The sequence below is a fragment of the Pholcus phalangioides genome, unplaced genomic scaffold (genome assembly GCF_987345545.1).
Source record: "Pholcus phalangioides strain wild (caught in Gottingen) unplaced genomic scaffold, Ppha-v1.0 ptg000017l_1, whole genome shotgun sequence".
NCBI lineage: Eukaryota > Metazoa > Arthropoda > Arachnida > Araneae > Pholcidae > Pholcus > Pholcus phalangioides.
Window position 1 is genome coordinate 8,381,062 of NW_028301610.1, and position 22,893 is coordinate 8,403,954.

At 34.7% G+C, this 22,893-nt stretch overlaps 1 protein-coding gene across 6 annotated transcripts; it reads left to right on the top strand.

Moving 5' to 3' along the window:
• Positions 1-2,542: 2,542 nt before the first annotated feature.
• LOC149072201 (retinal-binding protein-like) lies at positions 2,543-21,159 on the top strand. 6 transcript variants are annotated; one of them, XM_089246671.1, is made up of 13 exons: positions 2,543-2,782; positions 5,844-5,906; positions 9,017-9,086; positions 9,246-9,289; positions 13,035-13,097; positions 13,241-13,331; positions 15,363-15,457; positions 15,983-16,061; positions 18,731-18,811; positions 19,136-19,222; positions 19,553-19,659; positions 19,762-20,089; positions 20,867-21,152. In XM_089246671.1, the coding sequence occupies exons 2-13, from the start codon at positions 5,859-5,861 to the stop codon at positions 20,959-20,961; spliced, it is 1,188 nt and encodes a 395-aa protein (XP_089102797.1). In that variant the 5' UTR covers positions 2,543-2,782; positions 5,844-5,858; the 3' UTR covers positions 20,962-21,152. The 6 variants fall into 6 exon arrangements, with proteins under 6 accessions (XP_089102797.1, XP_089102798.1, XP_089102802.1 ...); XM_089246672.1 differs by lacking the exon at positions 2,543-2,782 and adding an exon at positions 2,792-2,862; XM_089246676.1 differs by lacking the exon at positions 2,543-2,782 and adding an exon at positions 5,117-5,135.
• The last annotated feature ends 1,734 nt before the right edge of the window (positions 21,160-22,893 follow it).

A 22,893-nucleotide genomic window follows, 5' to 3' on the forward strand; every position in this document is an offset into this window, starting at 1 on the left:
ATTGATGATTTCAGTTTCAAATTGAGTTTGCTGAAAGTTTTAGAAGACGACCAAAATTCATTGTCTTCATTGTGAACATTAGTTTTCGGTATTCTTGGAAGCATTAGTTCATCTCTTCACAAGTACCATTCGGAAGGACTTTCTAAAAAAGCAAGCTACCGTGTAATCGAAAGTAATTTCGAAATCAGTGAATAATAACTAAAAATAACCGATTTAAAAAAAAAACAAGATCTAAATGAAGAAATTAAAGGTTATGGAAATTATGTGCAGCATATTAAATTGCTTGAAGCGGGCAGCCTTAATTCCGTAACTTATTCCTATATTTGTTTATATCTACCGAATAGGTGGGTGAAATGAATGAACTACATATATTATTTATAGCATCTATTAACATTATATGATCACAAAAAAATATTCGATTGAAATTCCATTAATCGGTCAATTAATCGATTAAGAATTTTAATCGATTCCCAGCCCTATTTTAAATACGACATTGAATTAATTTAAAATTAAAAACAACATTGACTTTTTTAATTTAAAATTAAAAACAACATTGCATGTGTTGAATCTTTTAGAATAAAAACCTTCACTCTCAAGCAATCATTATGCGATGATGAGAGACAGCTAAACAATTTTCTTGTAGTTTGTTTTCTGAATTTCCAACAGCTTGTAAAATTGTAAAATTATACAGGATGCATAGCTACCAGGGAGGTAGCTATGCAAAACTATGCTAAACCGAATTTTTCTGGCGAACCGTTGATCCTTTTCAATTAGAAAAGTACCCAAATAACGTGTAAAAACTCAGATGCATCATTCAAGTTGCGAGGGGTTTTAAAATAACGTTTTACCCCCCCCCCCCGTCTTATCCTGTTTTTTCTCCAATTTTTGAATTCAAATATTTTTTGCACTTAGAAACGTGGAAGTTTTTTGTTGGCCTCAGGAGAAACAGGGCAGCAACTTTCTGATTGGGTTTTAGAGTACAGGGTGTCCATATCAAAAGTCATCTATTTTATTTTAATAACTACACAACCCCTTACAACATGAATGATGCATCTGAGTTCTACACGTTATTTGGATTCATTTTCTATTTTTAAATATACCTCTTTGATGAAACGTTTTATCCCCGTTTAAACCCTTTATATTACTTACTATTTGCTATTTTTTTAAATTCCATTTATCACAGGATTTCAAAATGAGGAAAAAGCTTGGATCTGACACTATTTTGGAAAATTATCAACTACGACCGGTAAAATATATGTTGAATATAAATATATTTTTTGAAATATACGAAAATAAGAGAGCAGAAGCTCAAACTTGAACCTTATTTAGCATGTTTAGGGCAGAGAAACGAGTACGAGAATTTTTTATCTGAGAATGGTTAGAGACATATACATTGAATTATGGATAGTTGCAGCTTATATGATTGACAAGCAATACAACCGGCATATTTCCGAGCACTGCCAGTTGAATTTGTGCCTCGTCGTGGGGCAGCCATTATCAAGGCTAAAATTGGTGCTAGTCTGATGTAGATATTTCGGATTCAGAGGCACGTCCGAGTAAAAAAGATACATTAACCACGTTTTTGTTATACATAAACCTCTTTGATGGAATTCTTCCTTCATAAATGAATGGCACTTTCAATAATGGCATCTGATCATCATCATCCAGCTGCAAATAATTAAGATCAATACCCTTCTCAGTTTCTGCATGCACAAATGTTCAGGCTGCTTTATCTCACTGTAGAAATTTTTTTTTCAGCCTTAGGGGTTAAACCCTGACTTTTATATATATAAAAGATTTAAGGAAGGATTAAAGGATTGTTTAAGTTTTGAATTAGAAATATGGCGAATGTGAACAATTAGAACAATTTTAATGCACTTAAAATTGAACTTGAAGGCTTGAAGGGGGTTATGAAAAACATAAATGTTAGTAAAACTTTATTTTTCAAATTTTCAATTTTTATTGTGAAGAAATAAATCACTTCGTTCAATTTTTTTCAACTATGATGATGTAGGGTATATTGATATTCGCATACAATTTTTTAAAGAATTTTATTGCTAAATTTTAGGTAATAAATGACACTTTTCGCGAAGTCACTTTCTCCTGGAATCCATCTTAATGTATCTTTTGAATAAAATGCAAAAATATCTTGAAAATTCCAAAAAATGAATGTTCGGGTCTGAAAGGGTTATAGATATTGCATTATTCGACTAAAATCATATAAAAGACCTCTTCATAATATCCAGATTCAAAAGTATCTTAATCATTCTTCTGAACGCGTTCAGATATCGTTTGATTATCGTTTTATTTCACGTCAATGTGACAGCATCAGTCTATAAATATTTGGTAGTCTAACATTACAGCTATAAAAAATGACATCGTTATATGAATATCTGAAGGCCCAAGAGATTTTTCCTCTCCATAACTTGTCCTTCAAGTGTCTGTTTATAGGCAATAGAGGAACTTTTTTCTAACGTCATATTCTGCACGAAACAATCAAAGAATTACGCGGACAACATTTCATCCGTAACATTTCCTTCAGTTAACGGTGTTATTACTGCAGTGAACATATTAAAAAACACGCCATATGAAAGAAACCGTCCATTTGCTACGAATTATACGGGATTCGAGTAAAAAACGTCATAAATTACTATTTTTGATTAGTGCTGGTTCTGGTAGTGATAAACAATGAAATACGGTAATTTTGTGAAATAGACAGACTATAGACTGTACAAAACTGTATGAAGCAGTTCATATATTGGATACTATTTGCACTGAAAGAGTAAGTACTAGAAATAAATTGCGTTTTGAGCGAGATAATAAACATAAAAGTAACAACGTAAATAAACCCAAAATGTGCGAGTAAGTACTGTTGTTTTTTTTCCTCACTTTTTATTAATTAATAATAATATCTCACGAAATGATTATTAATTGATATCTTTCGAGAGCTAAAATGATGAATTTGCATTTCTCCGAGTTAATAATTATCATTGAATTCGTCTAATAGTGAGATTGAAATTAGGTATACATAAAATGTAATTTAAAATACGGTTATTTTACCCTTTGAGAGAATCACAGCTGTATTTTGGCGTGGTATCGATTCCACAATGAGAATTTAGTTGACATGAACTCATCTGATCTTGGATTTTAGCTGTTACCTTTATGGCAATAATTTATTATGCTTCACTTGTTTAAATTCTGTATATGCTTTAAATCCGGTTAATTTGCTACACTGGATGTCAAAGTTTTCCTGGATGCCCATCACGTCTTTCGCAGATAGCTGAGGACTGATTCATTCTGCTATTCTGTGCTCAGATGGCAAAATGTCATAAGTCACTTTTTGAAAATATCAATAATCAATATTCTTGGCCGGTTGAAGATTTCCAAGAATGGAAATTAAACATTTTTAACGTTTTAATAAATATATATATGCCCTTTTGAAGTGCCCTTTATATTTACATATGATATGTATATATATATGCTTCCTGTTAATGGTATTTTATTTAATATAAATTTATTAATTGCTAAAATTTCTCGAAAATATTCTTGGCCGGTTGAAGATTTTCAAGAATGGAAATTCAACATTTTTAACGACTTCAAAAATAATCTTAGTTTACAGCGTTATCAGCCAGAATTTGAGATATATATATATATAATGTCGAAACTCATCAATACCCGCGCCATAGGCTGCCTATGGCGCTTACAAATTTTAAATTTTCATAATGTTCATTTTGAACATTTCTATATATATATTGCACAGCCCCTCACCTTTGCCTATAGACCACTGCGTGTACGAGGGCCGTTCGATAAGTAAGGTAAAAAATGGTGTTGACATTTTTTTGACAAAATTCTATTTTATTTTTCAACATATAGTCTCCTTCAAGCTCCACAAACTTTTTTAATGGTGTTCATATTTCATTATCCCGTCAATAAATTACATTTTCTCCAACTCTTGTAATACAGTAAGTCATTTACAGCTGCAATGGTCCCTTCATTTGATGAACGATCTTTTCCACCAATCGAAACTTCCAATAGTGGGGTCAAATCCGTAGAATTTAGGGATGAGAGATTTGTGTTGGATGAGAGATTTTAGGGATGAGTGAAAGTTTAGTTCCTGAAATTTGGCCTTTGCAATGGTGCATCTGTAAGATGGAGCATTGGCTTGGTGAGGAAGGGCTTTTTTGTGCCTCAATCTTGGCCTCAATCCTATGCAGCTGTTCTTTCAAATTTTCCAGAAATATGACATAATGTTCCCCGATTCCCTTGGCCAAATTTAAGGCTGTTCTGGAGATAGTCTATGTAGACAATGCCTTGAGAATCCCAAAAAAATCTGGCTATCCCTTTTTTAGTAGACAAAACAGTCTTGGCTTTTTGGTGGTCTCCATCCACTGCTTTGAATGTTGTTTCGACTCTAATGTGTAATGATGAATATATGTTTTACCCGTTGACAAAAACCGACGTTGAAAGTCTCAAGGCTTATAAAGCAAAATTGGCACATTTTCTTTTGAAATGTCTTTTACGTTCGCTTTTAATCAATCATGACAAATCTCATCTTCTGTGGACAAAGCTTTTTCATTTTTTATTTCTCATAGAGAACACTGTGAACCCGTTCTATTGAGATGCCCACAACAATTCTTATTTCAAGCAACTTAAATCTGCCATCTTCCATGACGATACCGTAGACCTTTTCAATGATTTCCTTCGGTGGGTGTGCGGCTCGTTTAAATTCATTTATTCAAAAATAAATGGTCTTTAATGATGGTGCAGAGTCCCCATGAAGTCATTCCAATTCAGCTTTGATTTAGGCAGCTTGCAACTATTTTAGATAAAAATTATTTTTTCACTACACGACGATTACCACATTATTTTTCCCAGAATAACTGCTACAACCCAAACTTATTGGAACGACGCCAAAAAACGAACCACAAAACTCTTTGTGTTGTGACTTGTGACAGGTTTTGAAGAGTGATATACAGTGTGTTGTAATAATTGGAAAGTGATCGTGATGCAATCTCATAGAACCTTGCTTATCAAACGACCTACGTAGCCATTACCTGAAGATTCATTAAGTTTATGGTTTGTAGAGGAAATAACAAGACTTGTCAAATATCAACAAGGCGAATCTCTCCTTAAAAGTAGAGTGGTTATAGATTTTAGCTTATTATTAAAATGTTTGCTTTGTACGCAGATGTCAACAGTGTTTTGTATGCAGTTCTCTTTGCAAATAACGCTGGGAGAATTCATGGATATAGGGTTAGTTATTAGGTAACTCTTCTAATTTTTTTGTCTGGTGTTCAGCGTTTTGGAATTCATTATTTTCAATGAAAGGACCATTCAGAGCCGTAGAAACGTATGTTTTGTATATCAATGCACATAGCTGCACAATATCATTATTGTGAGATATACTGTTATCTTTTTTCTTTTACAAACACTTCTTTTGGTCTTACAAGCATTATCAGAAATATTATTTGCTCACCGTATTGAACTATATCTGATAACTAAAGAGGATGGTATTATACCTTTACGGGATAAATTACTGTCCTAGTGATCGGTCATTGATCGATTGTAAATGTTGTTTTGCTGTTATTTCTACTACGGGTAACTATGAACAATGGAACTATTCACGTTTAAGTGAAATAAAAAATGATTATCTGAGAAAAAGTACGTGCAGGAGATGCTTACTAGCCACTAGGAAAATAAGTTTAGTATTACTTCTATCAATATTTCTGAAATTTTTTATGACGCTTTCATTTATATTAATATACATATATGCATAGTCGGTACTTTTTGGTTTTTGAAATTTGATTGAAAAAATTGAAATATTTTATTTTTTATTTTGACAGTTTTGTGAATGAATAATGGGTTCGTTACCCCCACATGACGAGAAGATCCGTGCTCTCGAACAGGTAGGAAAAATTTGCATGCGTATGACTTTATATGAAGTTTTTATATTTTATGTGAAATAAACATTATACCTATCAGACCAGTGTTCTCTAATCTTTCGTACTCAGGGGACAGGGGCTGGCTTTTGAAAATACACTACAAATGGTATATATACAAATATATATATATATGCGTACCTTTAGTACATGCTCTTTGTCCCCCCCCCCTCCCCGGAAAAAGTAGAAATGACGGCCCTGTTCGTACTTAAAGTGCCCCCGGATATTAGCTTGCGCACCTAGAAATACGCACAACGCGTAAGTACCTACTCACCCCCTATAAATGCCCGGGAAGCTTGCGTATCCCTAGAAATAACTGAAATGCCAAAAATGAGTAGGAAGCTCCTGTATGCTTGATAATACCACAGTGACTTTGGTATCCCTAGAAAATTTTAGAATGTTTTGTCCATCCGTAAACATACGCAGGAATTTTGTGTATAATGCTCATTATGCTATTGAATAAACAACCCTAGACAGGTTTAGGGTGTACGCTTGCCTCTTGAAATGCGTGGGTGTGCGTATTCATAGAAATTCGCGAGAAGCTTGCGTATTCCTGAGAAATGCGAAGGTGACTTGAGTATGCCCAGACATGCGTAAGACGTTTGCGGACCTTGAGATTTGTCGTAGGCGTGCGTAACCCTAGAAAAATGCCTAGCAAACTCGCTCTACTAGAAATGCGCAGTAGGTGCGCGTACTTCTAGAAATGTATAGGAAGCTTGCATGTCTCTTTGTATACAGAGTGATTCTAAACTCATGGGAGAACTTTAAGAGGTGATATATGATATAAGACACCCAAACAAGCATTTTTTGATCGTAGAATGTGCGGTCGACTGTGTGGTAATTCGTGTTACTGTTTATGACCCATGGAATATCCCTTTGGGTCAAATAGTGTTTGTTTTGTAGTTTTCTTTTTCTCTTTCTGTCTCGCATGTTTTTTGATTTTGTCCTGTCTAAATAAATAATATAAATGTGCGGTCGAATCACCATAGCAATGGCGGTAGATGATGTTAAAGACAGGGCCGTCTCAAGCTTATTTCGTAATCTTAATTGAAAACGCGGGTGAAGATAATTTTTATAACTTACAAATTACAATAATTTTGACTATGTATGTATGCTTGTCTCACATATTTTTCAACTTCGAAGTTTTTCGCGAAATACAATTTAATTTACTGTGGTTTGCAATAGCTCCTCATTTCCCAGCCGTTGACAATTTTTTTTTTATGTTTGGCGAAATTTTTGGCGAGAATTAACGTTGTCCAGTATTTTTCTTGATGAAATATGATCAGCCTACAAGTACTGTTTTCTGATGTAGCGCAAACATTTACTAACATGCGAAACGGGGGAAAAATCATTCTCTCACTACCAAAATCGAATTGGCTATGGAAAGGTGAATTTTGTGATTTTTAGGCATGTTCCTCATTTGCAAACGCATCATTCCTACCAAGATTTAAAAAGCCGTATGAAACTTAAACAGGATGGGCAAAAAAGTCCGTAGAAGCTTTAAAAATTCATAAAACCGGAAAAATAACCGAAATAAACAACGGTTTGCAGGGTTAGCATCGCTAGGCCACGGGAATTTTTTTAAGACAGGGAAAAACAAAAAAGAGCCGATAAGTGACGCTGACGTACATGACCATAGGATATAACATATTGCAGGCGAGTCATAAATCCAGCAATGGCAGAGTGCAGCAGGTTCAGATACACAGTTTACAACGGTGAAGTAGTTGCGGATTATGAGCGCAACTTCCTATAACCGTCTCATTTGCATATTCCGGGCACGAGCCACCTATCGGTTGTTTTTGAGTTATTTTTTTCCTGTCTTAAAAAAATACCCGTGACCTAGTGACGCTGACCATGCAAACCGTTTTTTACTTCGTTTTTTTCCGGTTTTTATTCATTTTTAAAGTTTTTACGGACTTTTTACCCACCCCGAATTGCTGGGAGGATTGAAAAAGTGGCAAACTATTATAAAGGAATGAATTATAATACTGGCAGCATCAAAGAAGTGACAAACCATTGTAAAGGCATGCGCATGTCTGAAACGCATTGTTAGGGAACCACGACAACCGAAGTAAACATTCCGAAAAAGTGACTGTTGGGGCCTAGGAAACATTGTTGCCCGATGGTTTTTCCCCATTTCGGGCAGTTGCCCTGCTCTGACAAACTTTTAAAGTAGCCTACGGTTCAATACCGGTCCTGTTTGGTATATGTGCAAAATTTGGGGACGATCGATCTAAAATTGTAGATTTGTATAAAGAACAAACATACATGCATATTTTCACATTTATATATGATAACCAATATAATTTAATCGAGCTTTCATTTATTGAAAAAATTTAGATTGTTCAAAATCGATTCTTTCAGAAATAGTGCGGTATTACACAAATTATTTTGTATTATTTTGTATATGAATACCATTTTTCAATAACATTTCCCCTTCAGTTATTTATAACACGGTCAGCTTTGGCCATAGGAGAAAGAAATTTTTGTTGTTTCAAATGTCAGTGCATGAAGACTCTACTAAATATGACTTATAGGAAAGAACCGTGAAATTTTTTGAAAAACTATTTTTTACTTAAATGCCTTTTGGGTTAATAGGTGACAACGTTTGAAACACTTATTGTGATTGTTTGTGTTCTCCAGGTTTAATCCCTTTACGATCAGGGACGTAATATTCCGTCTAAACGTCTGTGGAATAAATTCAATCGAGCTGACTCTTTCTTCAACCTCTTTGTTCCTGGTCGCAAAGGTTTATTGTAACCCTGTGAAAAATGCTGTGCGCATGTTTTACCCCTCTGCTCTCCCGCCAATACGTGATATCTCAACGAGATAACGATCCATTGATAACGATGGTGGGAGCTTTCCTCAGCTTTATCCCCCCGTTCTCTACAGCATCAACTAGTCCTTCTATTATATACTGGGCATAGAAGTGAGAAAGAGAACACAAAAAAGTAAAAAAAAAGTACAAAACAAGTTTGTATGTGAGGGCGAAAGAGCAAGGTATATATACTCTTCTCTCCATAGTTCGATTATATGTCAAAATTATACAGTTTGATTTGAATTCTTCGTCTTTCCAGCTGCGTTCAAGGTTTTCTGGTTTATTAGAACCCCGACATGACGACCGTTTCTTGCTAAGGTGGCTGAGAGGTAATTGCAAAATATGTCTCTTCAATAATACATTTATTTGATATTTTATCATTTTACATAAAATATGATCTGTTTTTAGCATGATTTTTCTTTGAACTTTCATTCGTGAAAAATTTATGTATGCACATAATAAGTATTCTATTTTTATTTATATATTAGCAAGGGATTTCAATGTTGATGCGGCTGAGAAAATGCTCCGAGAGGTAAGTTGGAATAATCAGAGGTAAATAGCGAGAAGTTCAAATTATTAAAGTACTGTTAGGGGCCATTCAAATATTACGTATGCAGATTTTCAGCCATTTTTGACCCCCTTCCCCCCCCCCTTGTCAGCAAAAGTCAGCAAAACACTGACCTCCCCTTCCTGCTGTCAGCAAAATTTCGTCAGCAGCTTAGAATATTTCATATCTTCAAAAAGGGGTGGTAGATGACGTAAGCAACCATCAAACCCCCCTCCCCCCTTGTCATCAAAAGTCAGCAACTCCGAAACCCCATCCCCCCCTCGATGCTCTGACGTAATATTTGAATGACCCCTTACATGTTATTAAGTGATTTTTAGATAATACAAATACAACGCCACAACAGGCAAAATGCCCAACGAGGTGGCTGAAAAAAAGATGCCCATAAAAATATGGATGTCATATATTTCAAAAATACAGCAACCCAATTCAAAATGCAAATAACAAAAATTATAAACAATATATACACAAGATAAAATATTATACAATGCAAAGTATGGATAGCTTCTCGATCTGCCCCAATATGTTTATCGTAATTCCTTTTAATACGTGTCAATTGTGTTACAATTTACTACCTCCGGGTGTAAACTATTCCATTAATATTTTCAAATCACCATGCTATAATAGATGTGTGAAGCCCATGAAGTACAACTTGAACAATACTTAAATTTTCTGCTTTAATTTGATCATTTTTGTCACACTACTCATTTTATGCCCATACGGACTAATCACACCGTGACCCGCAGCTTATAGCTGAGATAAATGCAATAAAGTAAGAGATACAACACACATTGTGATGTATTATATTTTAATTATACAGGGTGTAACTAAACTGATGATCAGAACTGTAAGGGGTGATAGAACTCTTAATAACTTTCTCTCAATATCGGATCAGAAAGCAAGCGGTGCTCCGCGAGAGGAAGCTTTCTTTAGAGTGGATGAAACGTCTCCTTGTGCAGAATTCGTCATCCAGCTGCTATCAGTCTTAAATAATGTAGCGATATTTGAAATATTCGAATTTGGAGAACGCCGATAAGTACCTGTGAACGGCGATGACATAGAAGCGGTAAGACTTTACTAGGAGCGATTTCCTCACTGGGCGGTGCCTGATCGGAGAACATTTCAATGCTTCCAATAAGCAACTCGTGGAAACGTGCTCGTTCCTCGCCCAAAGACATGACACAGCGCCAGCACATTTCCTCAGGATTGTGCAGAACTACCTGGACATTGGCTTTCCAAATCGATAGATTGGTCACTGTGTGCCCGTCGCTTGGCTTCCCGGATATCCCCATCTGACTTGCCTAGTTCTTTTCCCGAGGTACAACTAAAAGGCGTCGTTTACGAAACGCCTATCTAGCAGTGTCGCAGCTTCAGACATTTCGGAATTGCCAGGAATCTTCCAAACTTCGATGGTAACCTCGTCGAGCAAAAAATTTGCCTCGACTTAATTTTTCCCCACACGTTTCAAAAATGTGATGCCATCTACCGGGAGAAATATGTAGTCAAGTAGTAGAAACAAAAGTTGTACAAAAAATAGATTTTTTATTTTTTCGAAAAATTCTTTTGTTTGATGAACTCAAAATTTCCCACAAATGCTAAGAAATTTCCCACTTGGACAAATTTTGGCCACTTTTTCCCATGCATATGGGAAATTTCCCACCAGTTACCATCACTGCTTCCAACCACGGCCGTCTCAAGAGCATCATGGGCCCTACCTGACAAATTCTCGAAAATTTCAACTGGTTTTGATTTTTGTGAGGCTCCCGGACCGTGCCCGGGCGGGCCCATGCGTTAAGACGGCACTGCTTCCAACGTATACACAATTCACTCCGTCGCCGATGTGACGCCTGTATTGCAGCTGGTGGTTGCTCATTTGAGCATTTGTTGTAAAGTTTTCGGTAACAAAGATTCTTTATCCTTTGTTATTCGTCTTTACTGTACTGTCGATTTTCACAACGCAGGCGCCATCTCGCGGTTAGCCGCTAGCTTTCCGACCCCACATTCTATGGTGAAAGTTTTGTTTTGGCGAGTTCTCTACACCCCTTAGTTTCGTTACACCCCAGACATCTTCAACCCATTGCTCGCGAGCACAACAGTGCTCCCCGAAGCATCCAGAATGCTCGATGCTCGTGTCCAATTTGGTGCTCGGGAGCATTCGATCAACGTTCCAATTAAACACCTGGAACAAACTGCATTCAAGGGCTGAAATTATCCTGATTTCGTGCGTTTGTATGTCAAACATGCCGTAAGGGGATGCTCTTCTTTTGATGATGGATACAAGCAGTGCTTGCGACTAGAAAAATGTTGAAGACCTCTGCGTTACACCTTTTACTATATCGTCCCGATTATGCTAGAAGCACGAATGCGCAAATATTTTCGCTTTGTTTTATCAGCTGGTTGGATATTTTGTTTTGCTATATAAGTTTTGACTGAAACGTGAATATCGAATATACTGCATATCTCTATTGAAACACATGTTACAGAACATTTTAAGGAAATAACTTCCATAGATTAACATTTATATAGAGTAAACATTCACACAAACGTCATTTTTCACGTTCTTTTCTTCCCCAAGGACATTGCACATTCATGCTTCTAGCATGAGGGAAACGATATACAGTGGAACTTCGGTTAACGAGCTTAAACCGTTCCGCCAACGTGCTCGTTATCCGAACTGCGCGTTATTCGAATCCAACTTCTTCATAGAAAATAATGGAAACTTGGATAATTCGTTCCACAATCATTCATTCACATGAAAATGGCTAATAGGCTAATAAAAATGTCATTCATTCAATAATGCAACACAATAATAATATAATATAAGTAATACAATAAAATAAAAAAATATAATAATGCCATAAATAAACATACAATACGATAATGTTTGCAAGTTTACTTACTCTAAACCACCAGAGAGAGGAAGCCTATCGTTTAGGACGACTTCCTAGGGGACTTAGGAAGAAGTTAGGGACTGACTTTAAGTGTGTGACTTTAAGAAAGAACCCTATCTATGACACTTGATTTTGCCTCCTTTTTTTGTGGTTATTTCGGAAATAAGGAATCACACTACCGCTGGACAGATTTATTGCTCGCGCTGCTACAGCTTTATTTTTGGGGTGGTTCTCTTCTACAAAGTTTTCACAGAATTCCACGTTCAACACATCTCTTAATCTCATTTGAAGTGAGGGACTCGAGATTCATCAGTTCGCCTGTGGATAAGACCGTGTTTTTTCACTAGCTCTTAAATGAGGGGCTCATGAACCTCCACTCCCACGGTCTTCTCCAAGGACACAATCTCGCCTTGTTCATGCCTTAGCCCTCTAAAATTCCCGTTCAATAATGCAATCAGTCCACGGTTTTCTCCAAGCACAATTAAAAAAATGCTTCAAGTGCACATACGCGTGGTTACGATGCTACATTTAGTTTCATATCGTAAGCAGTGTGACATTCGTACGGAGTTAATTTTTTCGAGTTAGGCACGCTGACCGGATACTGTAGGGAAGAATATTACCCGCAATTTCACAGCACGTGTGTGGACGAAAACGAAAAACCATCAGTTCAGTTGCGACAACGTGAAGTAAATAAACGGAATTCAAAATTTGTGCTCGTAATGTGAATCATCGCTCGTTAAGAGAAGTTCCACTGTATATATTACACAATTTTATGTAGATATTTTCCATAGTATACGTTTGCTCGAATTTTTCAATTCTAGGATTTCAAAATGAGAAAGAAAGTAGGAGCTGATAGAATTTTGGAAACTTGCAGTATGAAACCGGTAAAAATATTATATTTCATAGATTAGATTGATGTGCAATGTGTACATCTCCATTCTGCTGCTCTTTTTGTCCTGTACAGTATAACCAATTTATGCTTAAAATTTTTCAATGGTAAAAAATATGATTTTAATTTTTGTTTCAGGAATTGCTGCCTTATTGTTCTGACACGTTTTTAGGTTTCGATAATGAAGGAAATGCGGTTCATTTTATCGCTACATCGGCCGATTACAAAGGTAAAAATAGACTATATATACCTCGTACTCATACGGGCCTTCCTGTGTATACAGGGTTTATACTATTGACCGCCCAATAATAACACGTGATTCCTTGTGAAAAACTAATACGGAAAAGTGTTTTCAGTTTTTTGATTTGACCAATAATTATGCAGTTATAAAGCATTAAAAATTGATGACGCGGCTTTCAAATCCTGCCAAATTCACCGAACGTGCACCAAACGTATAACTTGGAGTTTTTAAGCTGATAGCAATACTACAACCCTGAGCGTAATCAAGAAATCTAAAATTGTGCAAACCAGTTTCATTTCCTTTCCTCCCTCAAAAAATTTCACTTTACAGTGAAGAAAAAAAAATAACACAGTTTTGGCAAAAACAGTGTTGATTTTAGGAAAACAATTTTTCCAATAGATCTCGTTTGGCTAACACTTTGCAAATCTGGTAATAAATTTGCCAACATAGAGGGGCGAATGTAACACGTGATAACAAGGTTAATATCACTCTACACGAAGAGGAAAAAGTGCCAATCGTTAATGAAAATAACTGAACTTGACCTCAAATCGGTTGAATATTTCAGTTCATTTGCAATTAGCGGAAACCCACTGCGGGGTAGAAGGGAAAAATTATTTTTCCTTGGATGTGTGGTGCGTAACTGATTGTTAAAAACTCACAAGTCACAAAATTCCAAGAGTTATAACTTCCTTAATATTCGTCCGATCCTAAAATATAAAACACTTTTCTGTATTAGTTTTTCACAAGGAATAACGTGTGTGAGAGATTATTGGACGGTCGATAGAGTATCCACCTTGTACAATCTTTTATTATGGTTTTAGTAACTTTACCCGTTACTTAAAATTCAGGTTTATGGGTGGAATGGGGTTAACTCACTGCCGCAGAAAGTCGCCATGTCAGTTTCACTGGCTTCGGCACCAAATTCGGTATATGGGGTACATATATTCGGTATATATATCGCCCAATCAGAAAACGGGAAATAAAAACAGGTGGATGTTAACTGTAATGCACACTGAAGCAATACGACCGTAACATCGACACGGATTGGTTAAAAACCTGAGATCAATACCCTTTCCATATTTTTGACCAATCTGTGTGGATATCGTGGTCGTATCGTTTCAGTGTGCAACGCGCCTAAAGGAGATGGTTACCGTAAAAAAAAATCCAAAAACTGTAGAGTTACACGAAGACCAACAACTTGGCACCATTTTGGCATTGAAAAATAGACTAATATCAATTACTATACTAATAATTAATACTATACGAAGGCTGATGCGAAGATGAATTCAGGAAAGAAAATTCAACTGCCTCTGCGGCGAATCAAACCCATGTCCTCTCACTTATTAGATGAGCACGCTATAAAGGTAACGTCCCTCTTTCAGTGTTCGTATGCGCTGAACGGGACTGTACATTTACAGTCAGACCTATCTCAGGCCAAAGCTCACAATTTCTAACGCTCCCATCAGATGGCAACTTATACGAAGATGTGATGGCACTCTACGCTGTTCATAAAAAGATTTCAACAATTGTCTGATGTGAATATGAATTTAAGAAAGAAAATTCAACTGCTTCTGCGGGGAATCGAAACCGTGTCCTTTTACCAAGTCAAGTCGCCATCTGGTGGTAGTGCCAGCAGTCGTGAACTTTGGCCTGACTTTGGTTCGACTGTCCATGTACTTTCGTTCAGCGCACACGAGCTCTAAGGAAAGCGGTTCGTAGCCTTTGTATCAAAGTGGTCCTATCACGCGCGCGCGCACCCTGCAAGTGAGAGGACATGAGTTCGATTTCCCACAGTAGCAGATTTTTTTTTTTTTTTCCTGAATTCATCTTCGCATCAGCCAGTTGGTGAAACCTTCATATGAATAACGGAGAGTTGCATCACATCCTTGCAACTTTGATTGATCAATCAATTTTGTCTCAACCAATTGCTATTAAAATGTTTTATGTAATAGTAACTGAAATTATATTGAAAATTCTGTTGATTTTTCGAAGAATTTTTGTTTTTTTTCCTCTTTGCAGGATTCGTTCGAGCCATGAGCTATTCAGATTTATTGAAATATTTCATTCATATGTTTGAAAAAGATCTAAAGTTAGTGCAGGAAAATAATTTGAAGGTATTATATTATATATAGCATTATTATATTATATATATTAAGGTATTATATGTAGCATTTAAAAAAGGTATGCTATCTCCATATATATTTATTTCCTATTTTTACGCAATCGAGACTCATTTACCTTAAGACTTGACACAACGGTTTTTGAAGTCACGATGTTGGATTGCTTGATGGTAAAATCAAAAATCTGAATTGGATGCTATTTGTGAAAACATATAGTGTCATATATTTGTGGATAGATGTGAAAATTTCGGTATCATTCGCCTTGCATTATCATTAATAGCTGTTGCTACATCCTCAGATTGTATCTACATATATGATGCTCTTCACTTCAAGATTCTCTAAGTAATTTCTGTGTATTAAAATATAATATATCTTACCTTCCATTCAATATATATATTTCCTTATTTATTTCTTCAATATATATTTTATTATTCATTTTTTCAATATATTTTACCTTCTATTCTTTGGTCTATTTTGTCTTCATTCTGCAAAACTTAATGTCATAAATCTATTTTTCAGACTGGAAAAGATGCCGAAAAGATGACGTATATAATGGATGTATCTGTATTTCGAGCCTATGTGTGGTTTGATAGACGTTGTAAGATTCACTATTACGATATTCACTGTGTTTTAATGATGCACAAATTTATGACCAATTTTTCAAGAAACACTATCTAAAGAACTATGCTTCTATCTCATCATCACACAACCATCTTCAATTCACTACAGGATGAAGGTCTCCTCTACATTTTTCCATTTGACTCTGTCTGATGCTTTTCCCATCCAGTTGACTCCAGCCACTTTTTGGATCATGTCAATCCATCTTGTTTGGGGACGCCTTCTCGAACGTTTAACACCACGGGGGTACCAATCCAGAATACTTGTAATCCATCTGTTATATCCAGCCCATTTCTATTTGAAACGTTTAATTATTTCCATGGTATCATATACCTTTGTGTGGCTTCTTATCCAAGTGATTCGTTTTCTGTGCTTCCTTGTATGTATGCCTAACATACATGTTTCCACGCTCCTTTGTGTTTTCTGTACTCTTTGTATCGTCTTGTTTGTGAGTGTCCATGTTTCAGCTCCATAAGTCAGTACTTGTAGCACACACTAGTATGTGTGAATGCATAATACATGTGAAATACATTTTTTTTTTCAGGCATAATGGCATGTGACATTACACATTTTTTACCGAAAGTGCTCCATCTGATCCTGATTCTTCTGTTTATTTCATTAATGATTCTTTTGTCTATATTTTCTTATCCCAGGTATACATAGCTTTCTACTTCTTCCATCTCTGTGTTGTTGAGCAGGATCTTCTTCTTCTAAGCAAAGGAGTTGAATATAACTTTTGTCTTTGGCAGATTCATTTTCAAACCCACCAGAATACTTTCCTTCGCCAGTTCTTGTATCATTTCTTCTAATTCGTCTCGATTACTGCTGATAATAACAATATCATCGGCAAAACGCAAAAAAAATGGTTCAGAAATTGTCCATCTATTTTAATGGAGTTTTCTGAATACTTCTAAAACAGCAGTAAAGAACTTTGGTGAGATATTATAGATCACCTTGTCGGACTCCTTTTCTAAGTTTAATCTTTGCTTTTCCTTTATCCAAATGAATGGTTGCAGTTGCTTTGTCACATATTTTTTTAATGGTATTGATGTAACTCTCTGTGTTACCCTAATGTCTTTTCTGCCCCAATTACTTCTTTTTTGCCCTTTTTGTAAAGAAGAACATCATTGCGTTGCTCCTATCTTCTGGCATACCCGATTTTGTGAGACAATTTGTGAACAAAGTAGTTAGCATACTAGCAAATTCTTCTGTTGCTCCTTTAACAATGACTATTGAAATAAATCTGGGATTTCAATAGACATACTATAAGCTTTTTTACATCTTTACCGATATTTTTACTCAGATCTGTCAAGTCGTATGATCTAAATACTCAGCTGATAGACATCGGAAGAAACGAATAAATTTATGATTAACTAATTTTTATTTGGAGTAAATGCCATGAGTTTGAAAAATAAATTACTCGATTTGCCTGTCATGCTTTAAATAAGTCTTTTTTTCGCCAAATTGACGATAAATACTAGTTGTAACAAATACTAGGTATTTAAATCTTAAGAGGGATTCATTAACGGGGATCTGTTACCTTTTAACAGGTGAAGACTTTGCTCTAATAGAAATATCGATAAAAATACTATTTAACCATTGGTTCAATTTTTTTACTCATGTTTTTGATTGTATGCGCTATCCTATGGCAGTATAAAGTTTCACATATCTTGGTTACATAATTTTTTGTAAATTTTCCAAAAAAAAATGCACTAAATCAGCTTGCGTGCATGATAAAATACCATGACATCAATATAATTGAATGAAAATCAATTCAAAATATATATTCAGTTCATGAATGAAACAAAAGTTTTATATTTCATTGGCTCAATCTCATTTAAAAAATCTCGAAATTTTTAAATTTAAAATTCATTTCATAAAATGAACTAAAATATTGAAATTGCATTACTCATTCTTATTTAAAATTTAATTTAAAATTTAAATTTTCAAAAATTCAAAAAATAAATTTTTTATAAATCCAATATTTATGAATAGATCTGAAATCTTTTTTAGTTCATTTCATGAAATGTATCATTTTCCTCATTTTAATTTCAATATTGTATGGTTACATTGATGTCATGTCATTTTATCATGCGTGCAAGCTATTTTTAATGTATTTTTTGAAAAATTTAAAAAAAATTAAGTATTAAAGATATGTAAAATTTTATACTAGCATAGGATATATTTAATCAGAAATATGTGAACAACATTTCTCATAAATCAATGGTTAAATAGTATTTTTAATGATATTTTAACCTTTCGCCCCATGTTAACAGGTATGTGACCCCTTAACTGAAACAACAATAGAAAGAAGATAACTAACACACGGTAGAAGCATTGGTGTCATATTCGAGTCATAATCATCCGTCCTTCTAACATAAATTTATTTCTGTACAGCAAAACAATAACTTCCAAAAAAATAACAATTTTACCAGGGCAAACTTATGACTTCATTCGCGCACACAGCCGAACTCTTTCAGATTATTTTCAAGCTTTCGAACATGTTACAATTGTCCCAGCTATCACTCGCAAAATTATTTTAATAGAATTTTGTGTAAAAAAATTCCTTGCTACAAACTTCTTCACTTTGAATCACCTGAGACATATTTATTGCAAACATACGGATCTTCATTATTCAATTTCTTACAGTTCTGCGGCTAGCAATGGGCTCATTGAGTTATTACATCAATCACTATCCTGAAACATTGAATTTGGCGTACATAGTGAACGGTAAGCTTTAGAACTTCATTCGTTGTTGAATTGAAAGATGTTTGGATTATATTTATTAATTTTTTTTGTTTTTCCTAACAATTATCATATAATCTTAGAGTTATGTAGTAATGTCGGTAAAATGCAAGTATTTTTTGGTCAGAGAGATCTATATTGTATCAGATTTTTCTTCGGATCAAGAAATATACACATTTCCTGACAGCATGATGCAGTAGTATACACTTCAAGATTTAAATTTTGTATAAAGAGAATCATTATTAGAATTACACTGTGACCGAATTAATATTTACTAAATACCAATTCATTTTCGTCTTTCTTAACTAGTTCCAAGTGCTTTCTGGTATTTCTTCAACATTTTCAAACGCTGTTTTAATGATGTCATTCTCAGAAAAATTAAGATTTATGAAGCTGGTAAGTTTTCAAGGCTTATATATCTAGCTAAAAATATTGAAAAATGAACGATAAATTCAAATTAAGCCAAAAATAACTCTTTAAATAATTTCATCTATATTTACGAGAAATAAATATCAAGATATTTGTATTCAATATTAAAAGCATTACAAAACGTATCTGACAGCATAAACATTCAAACATACATGCTATTGACACAGAACTTACTATAGATCAAAAATCGTGAGCATCCACTATCATTTTAGTGTTATCCTTGAATTCGTGGAATATGTATTTTTCATAACATTTTGTGCGCAGTTAGTTTCAATTTATTCGAATTTCCATTGTCAGGTGATGACAGCTGGAAAAAAGAATTGTTTGCCACAGTACCTAAAGAAATTGTACCCGCTTACCTCGGTGGTGAGAAATACTGTCCCGATGCCAAGTGCAGTGACCTAGTAAGTTGTGAAATATCCAAAATGCCATCGCTCTAGTTGCTTTCATAAATTGAATAAAATTTTGTTGTTATTTCATTGAAAAATTTCTTTATATATATATAGATTGCCTGGGATAAAAAAATTCCTACTGAACTGTATTTAACAGACATGAACACGCTGAAAACTTCGGACGCAAGTGTTGAAAGGAAACAAATACGAGAAAGATCTATTTTTGAAATTGAGAAAAACATCGAAAAAACCGATTCCGTTTTAAGTTGGGAGTTTCAGACGGAAAACTACAACATCAAGTTTGGTTTGTTTTATAAAATGAAGCAACGTGGAAATTTTGATTCTGATGCCGCTGAACGCGAAGAGTTGATTCCCGTAGAGAACGTGGATTGTAATGATTTTGTCGAGAAAGCGGAATATGAATGCAAGAAACCTGGAACTTGTAAGTTACATTTGATCCAGATTTGTGTTTTTATTACCAAAGTAAATCGATTGAAGGATATAATTCAGCTTGCTTAATAGCTAGTTGATGACTTTACTAATTGTAGCAATTTGACTGATCCGAAAAAAGAAACCAGCTAAATCGGCGAATATGTTGGCTAATCTGATGAGTGACGTTTTAAATTACATTCACCAAATAGTGAATCTTACCTTTATTTAGACGCCAAATGAAGAACTCCGTCGTGATTTGGTACAATGGTGACCGGCAGTGAGAATCCTGCTTTGTGGTGACCAAATGACCAAATTAATAGTAACCAACTTTCCTTTAATGAAAGTTATTTCACCCACCTTTGGCGGTGACTCTCATACCCTGAAGTATGAGAGATGTCACTCTGACAAACGTTCTATCGACACCGAGGAATACTAGATCAGTTATATAATGTTGTAAATTTATACAGGGTACAAAATAAAGTCAAACTATTCCCTTAATTGCTAAAAGAGAGGTTCTGACGGTAACAGTTGGGTCCATCTAAATACAATAAACTGAACATGTCTAATCTGTTAAAAAATCTGCACTGGTCTTTATTGAAATCCCGACAAAATATAACTTGACAATGAATTGAGATTGAACGAAAATGGCAGTTTACAAATTATAGAACTTTGTCAAATCATGAGGAATTGATAATAAAAAAACAAAAAACACAATAATTCAAAATTCAACAATTATTTACTGTTTTGTGACTTGTCATTCACAAGTTGCTTTTTCTTATCGTTTCAGATATTTTGCATTTTGATAATACTTACTCCTGGTTTCGATCGAAAAACTTGCTGTACAAAGTTGAAGTGCTTACCTCACCATTCTCTGATAGCTAATGATGCAGATTTGGATATACGTAAAACAATGAACATACACATAGTCGCAGATTATCGGTTGTTTTATGTAAAATACAAAGAAGCTCTGGAATAATAATAATAAAAGAGCAGTGTAATAAAGAACAATGAAGAGAACTGTAAATAATTTATTGGAGTTGTATTCTGCATTTAAAAATAAATATATTTTTTTAAAACGTGTACGGTATTATTTTTTCTTACCAAGCAACATATACCATATTTTCAGTGCATGTCCAATGAATTCAGCAAAAATTACACGAAAAAGAACATGAATTTCAGAGAAAATTATTATATTATATTAGGACAAAATATTTTCTACGCAGTCTCGCAGTTTTGAATCGGACAATGAGTGTTTCAAAAGATGTTCAAATTAATTAAAACGTGAAATTTCGAATTTTCGATGGGACATTGATGTCATGTGGTCAGTGACAAGCTTCTAACTGACTTTTTATCAATTTCAGCAATTTCTCATCGAAAAAAAATAGATTAGCCAAACTGACCCCTGTGCTGCTTAATTACATTGCCAACTAGACACTCGTTTTTGGTGAACTCAACCCTTATCTAAATGCCCCGTGAGAACCTTCGCATGATTTGGTGCAATGAGTAGGTACCCTGCTTATTGGTGACTAAATTCATAGTTACCAACTTCACCGAAGATGGATGAAGATTGTTTCACCCAGCTTTGGGGCCAACTCCCATACGCTGAAGTATGAAAATTATCAGTCTATCAAGCACTCCTTCGACATCAAGGAATATCAGGTCGATTATAGGGTATGTTAAAATTATACAGAGTACAAAATGAGGTTAATATTCTCTTCACTGCTAAAAAGGGTTCCCGACAGCAGAAATTGGTCTTCGTCATATGCAAATTTGCACCAACAACGTATAAGCCAGCAGTTCAAAACTTATAAGAAATGACTAAAGGAAGCACGATCTTATTAACCAGTCGGAATTAGGGTGTGCTCAGGTGCTATAGCACTAATATCTTCTGAATAATATTCCCATATAGCCTCTTTTCCCGGCGTTAAACTATAAGTTTTGGTCTAATTATCTCTTATGTGCATGAAATGACCATACTGTACGAATAAAATTAGCGAATGACCGAATAAGAATTCCAAATTTCTATACTAACAGGATTTTGACACGCAAAGAAAACGTTTGTTGTCTTATCAGCCCTTCAAGAACATTTGCGATACCACTACATTGTTACTGATCAGTTACTGATACAATTATCACAAAAAACCTTGCTATATCACAATAATCTAGACATAATTTTCTCCAAAAACACAAAAATATAAACCACAACGTGATATTATATAACCTCCCACTTAGTTCATACCGCTTATAAGAGATGATAATCAACAGCAAATCAAGTAGCGGGACAGGTTCCCGATTGTTTTATTTTTATAACAATGTTTATATCTATATCTTTTTTGGCAATAAACATAAAGATGAATAAAACTTGAATAAAACTGAATATGTTGAACGAATGTGTGAATTTCTATTATTAGAATCTAATTACTAGTAGCATCAATGGTACTAAATATCGTGTCTTTAAGACTTTAATGAGACGTTAATTAAAAAGTAAAATTATCTATTATTTTGATATTTTGGGGGAAACAATCTAAATAGAAATAAAACTAAAGCATCCATTTGAATAGGAGTATTAAATTCGTTTTTATTACTTGAAACAGTTGATTATCATTTGAAGACAGCTTTTTTTAAATAAGAATTAAAGACAAGACTTTCTAACAAAAAATTAAAAGGAAAAACAATTTTTTCTGGATATTTTGCCGAGGTGAATTGTGATATCAGAACTGGGATAATCATATCAACTTGTCTAGGCCAGGAATTGAACCAGGTTCTCTTGCAAACCGGGTAAACGTACTATCCATATACACCGCTGGAGACGCG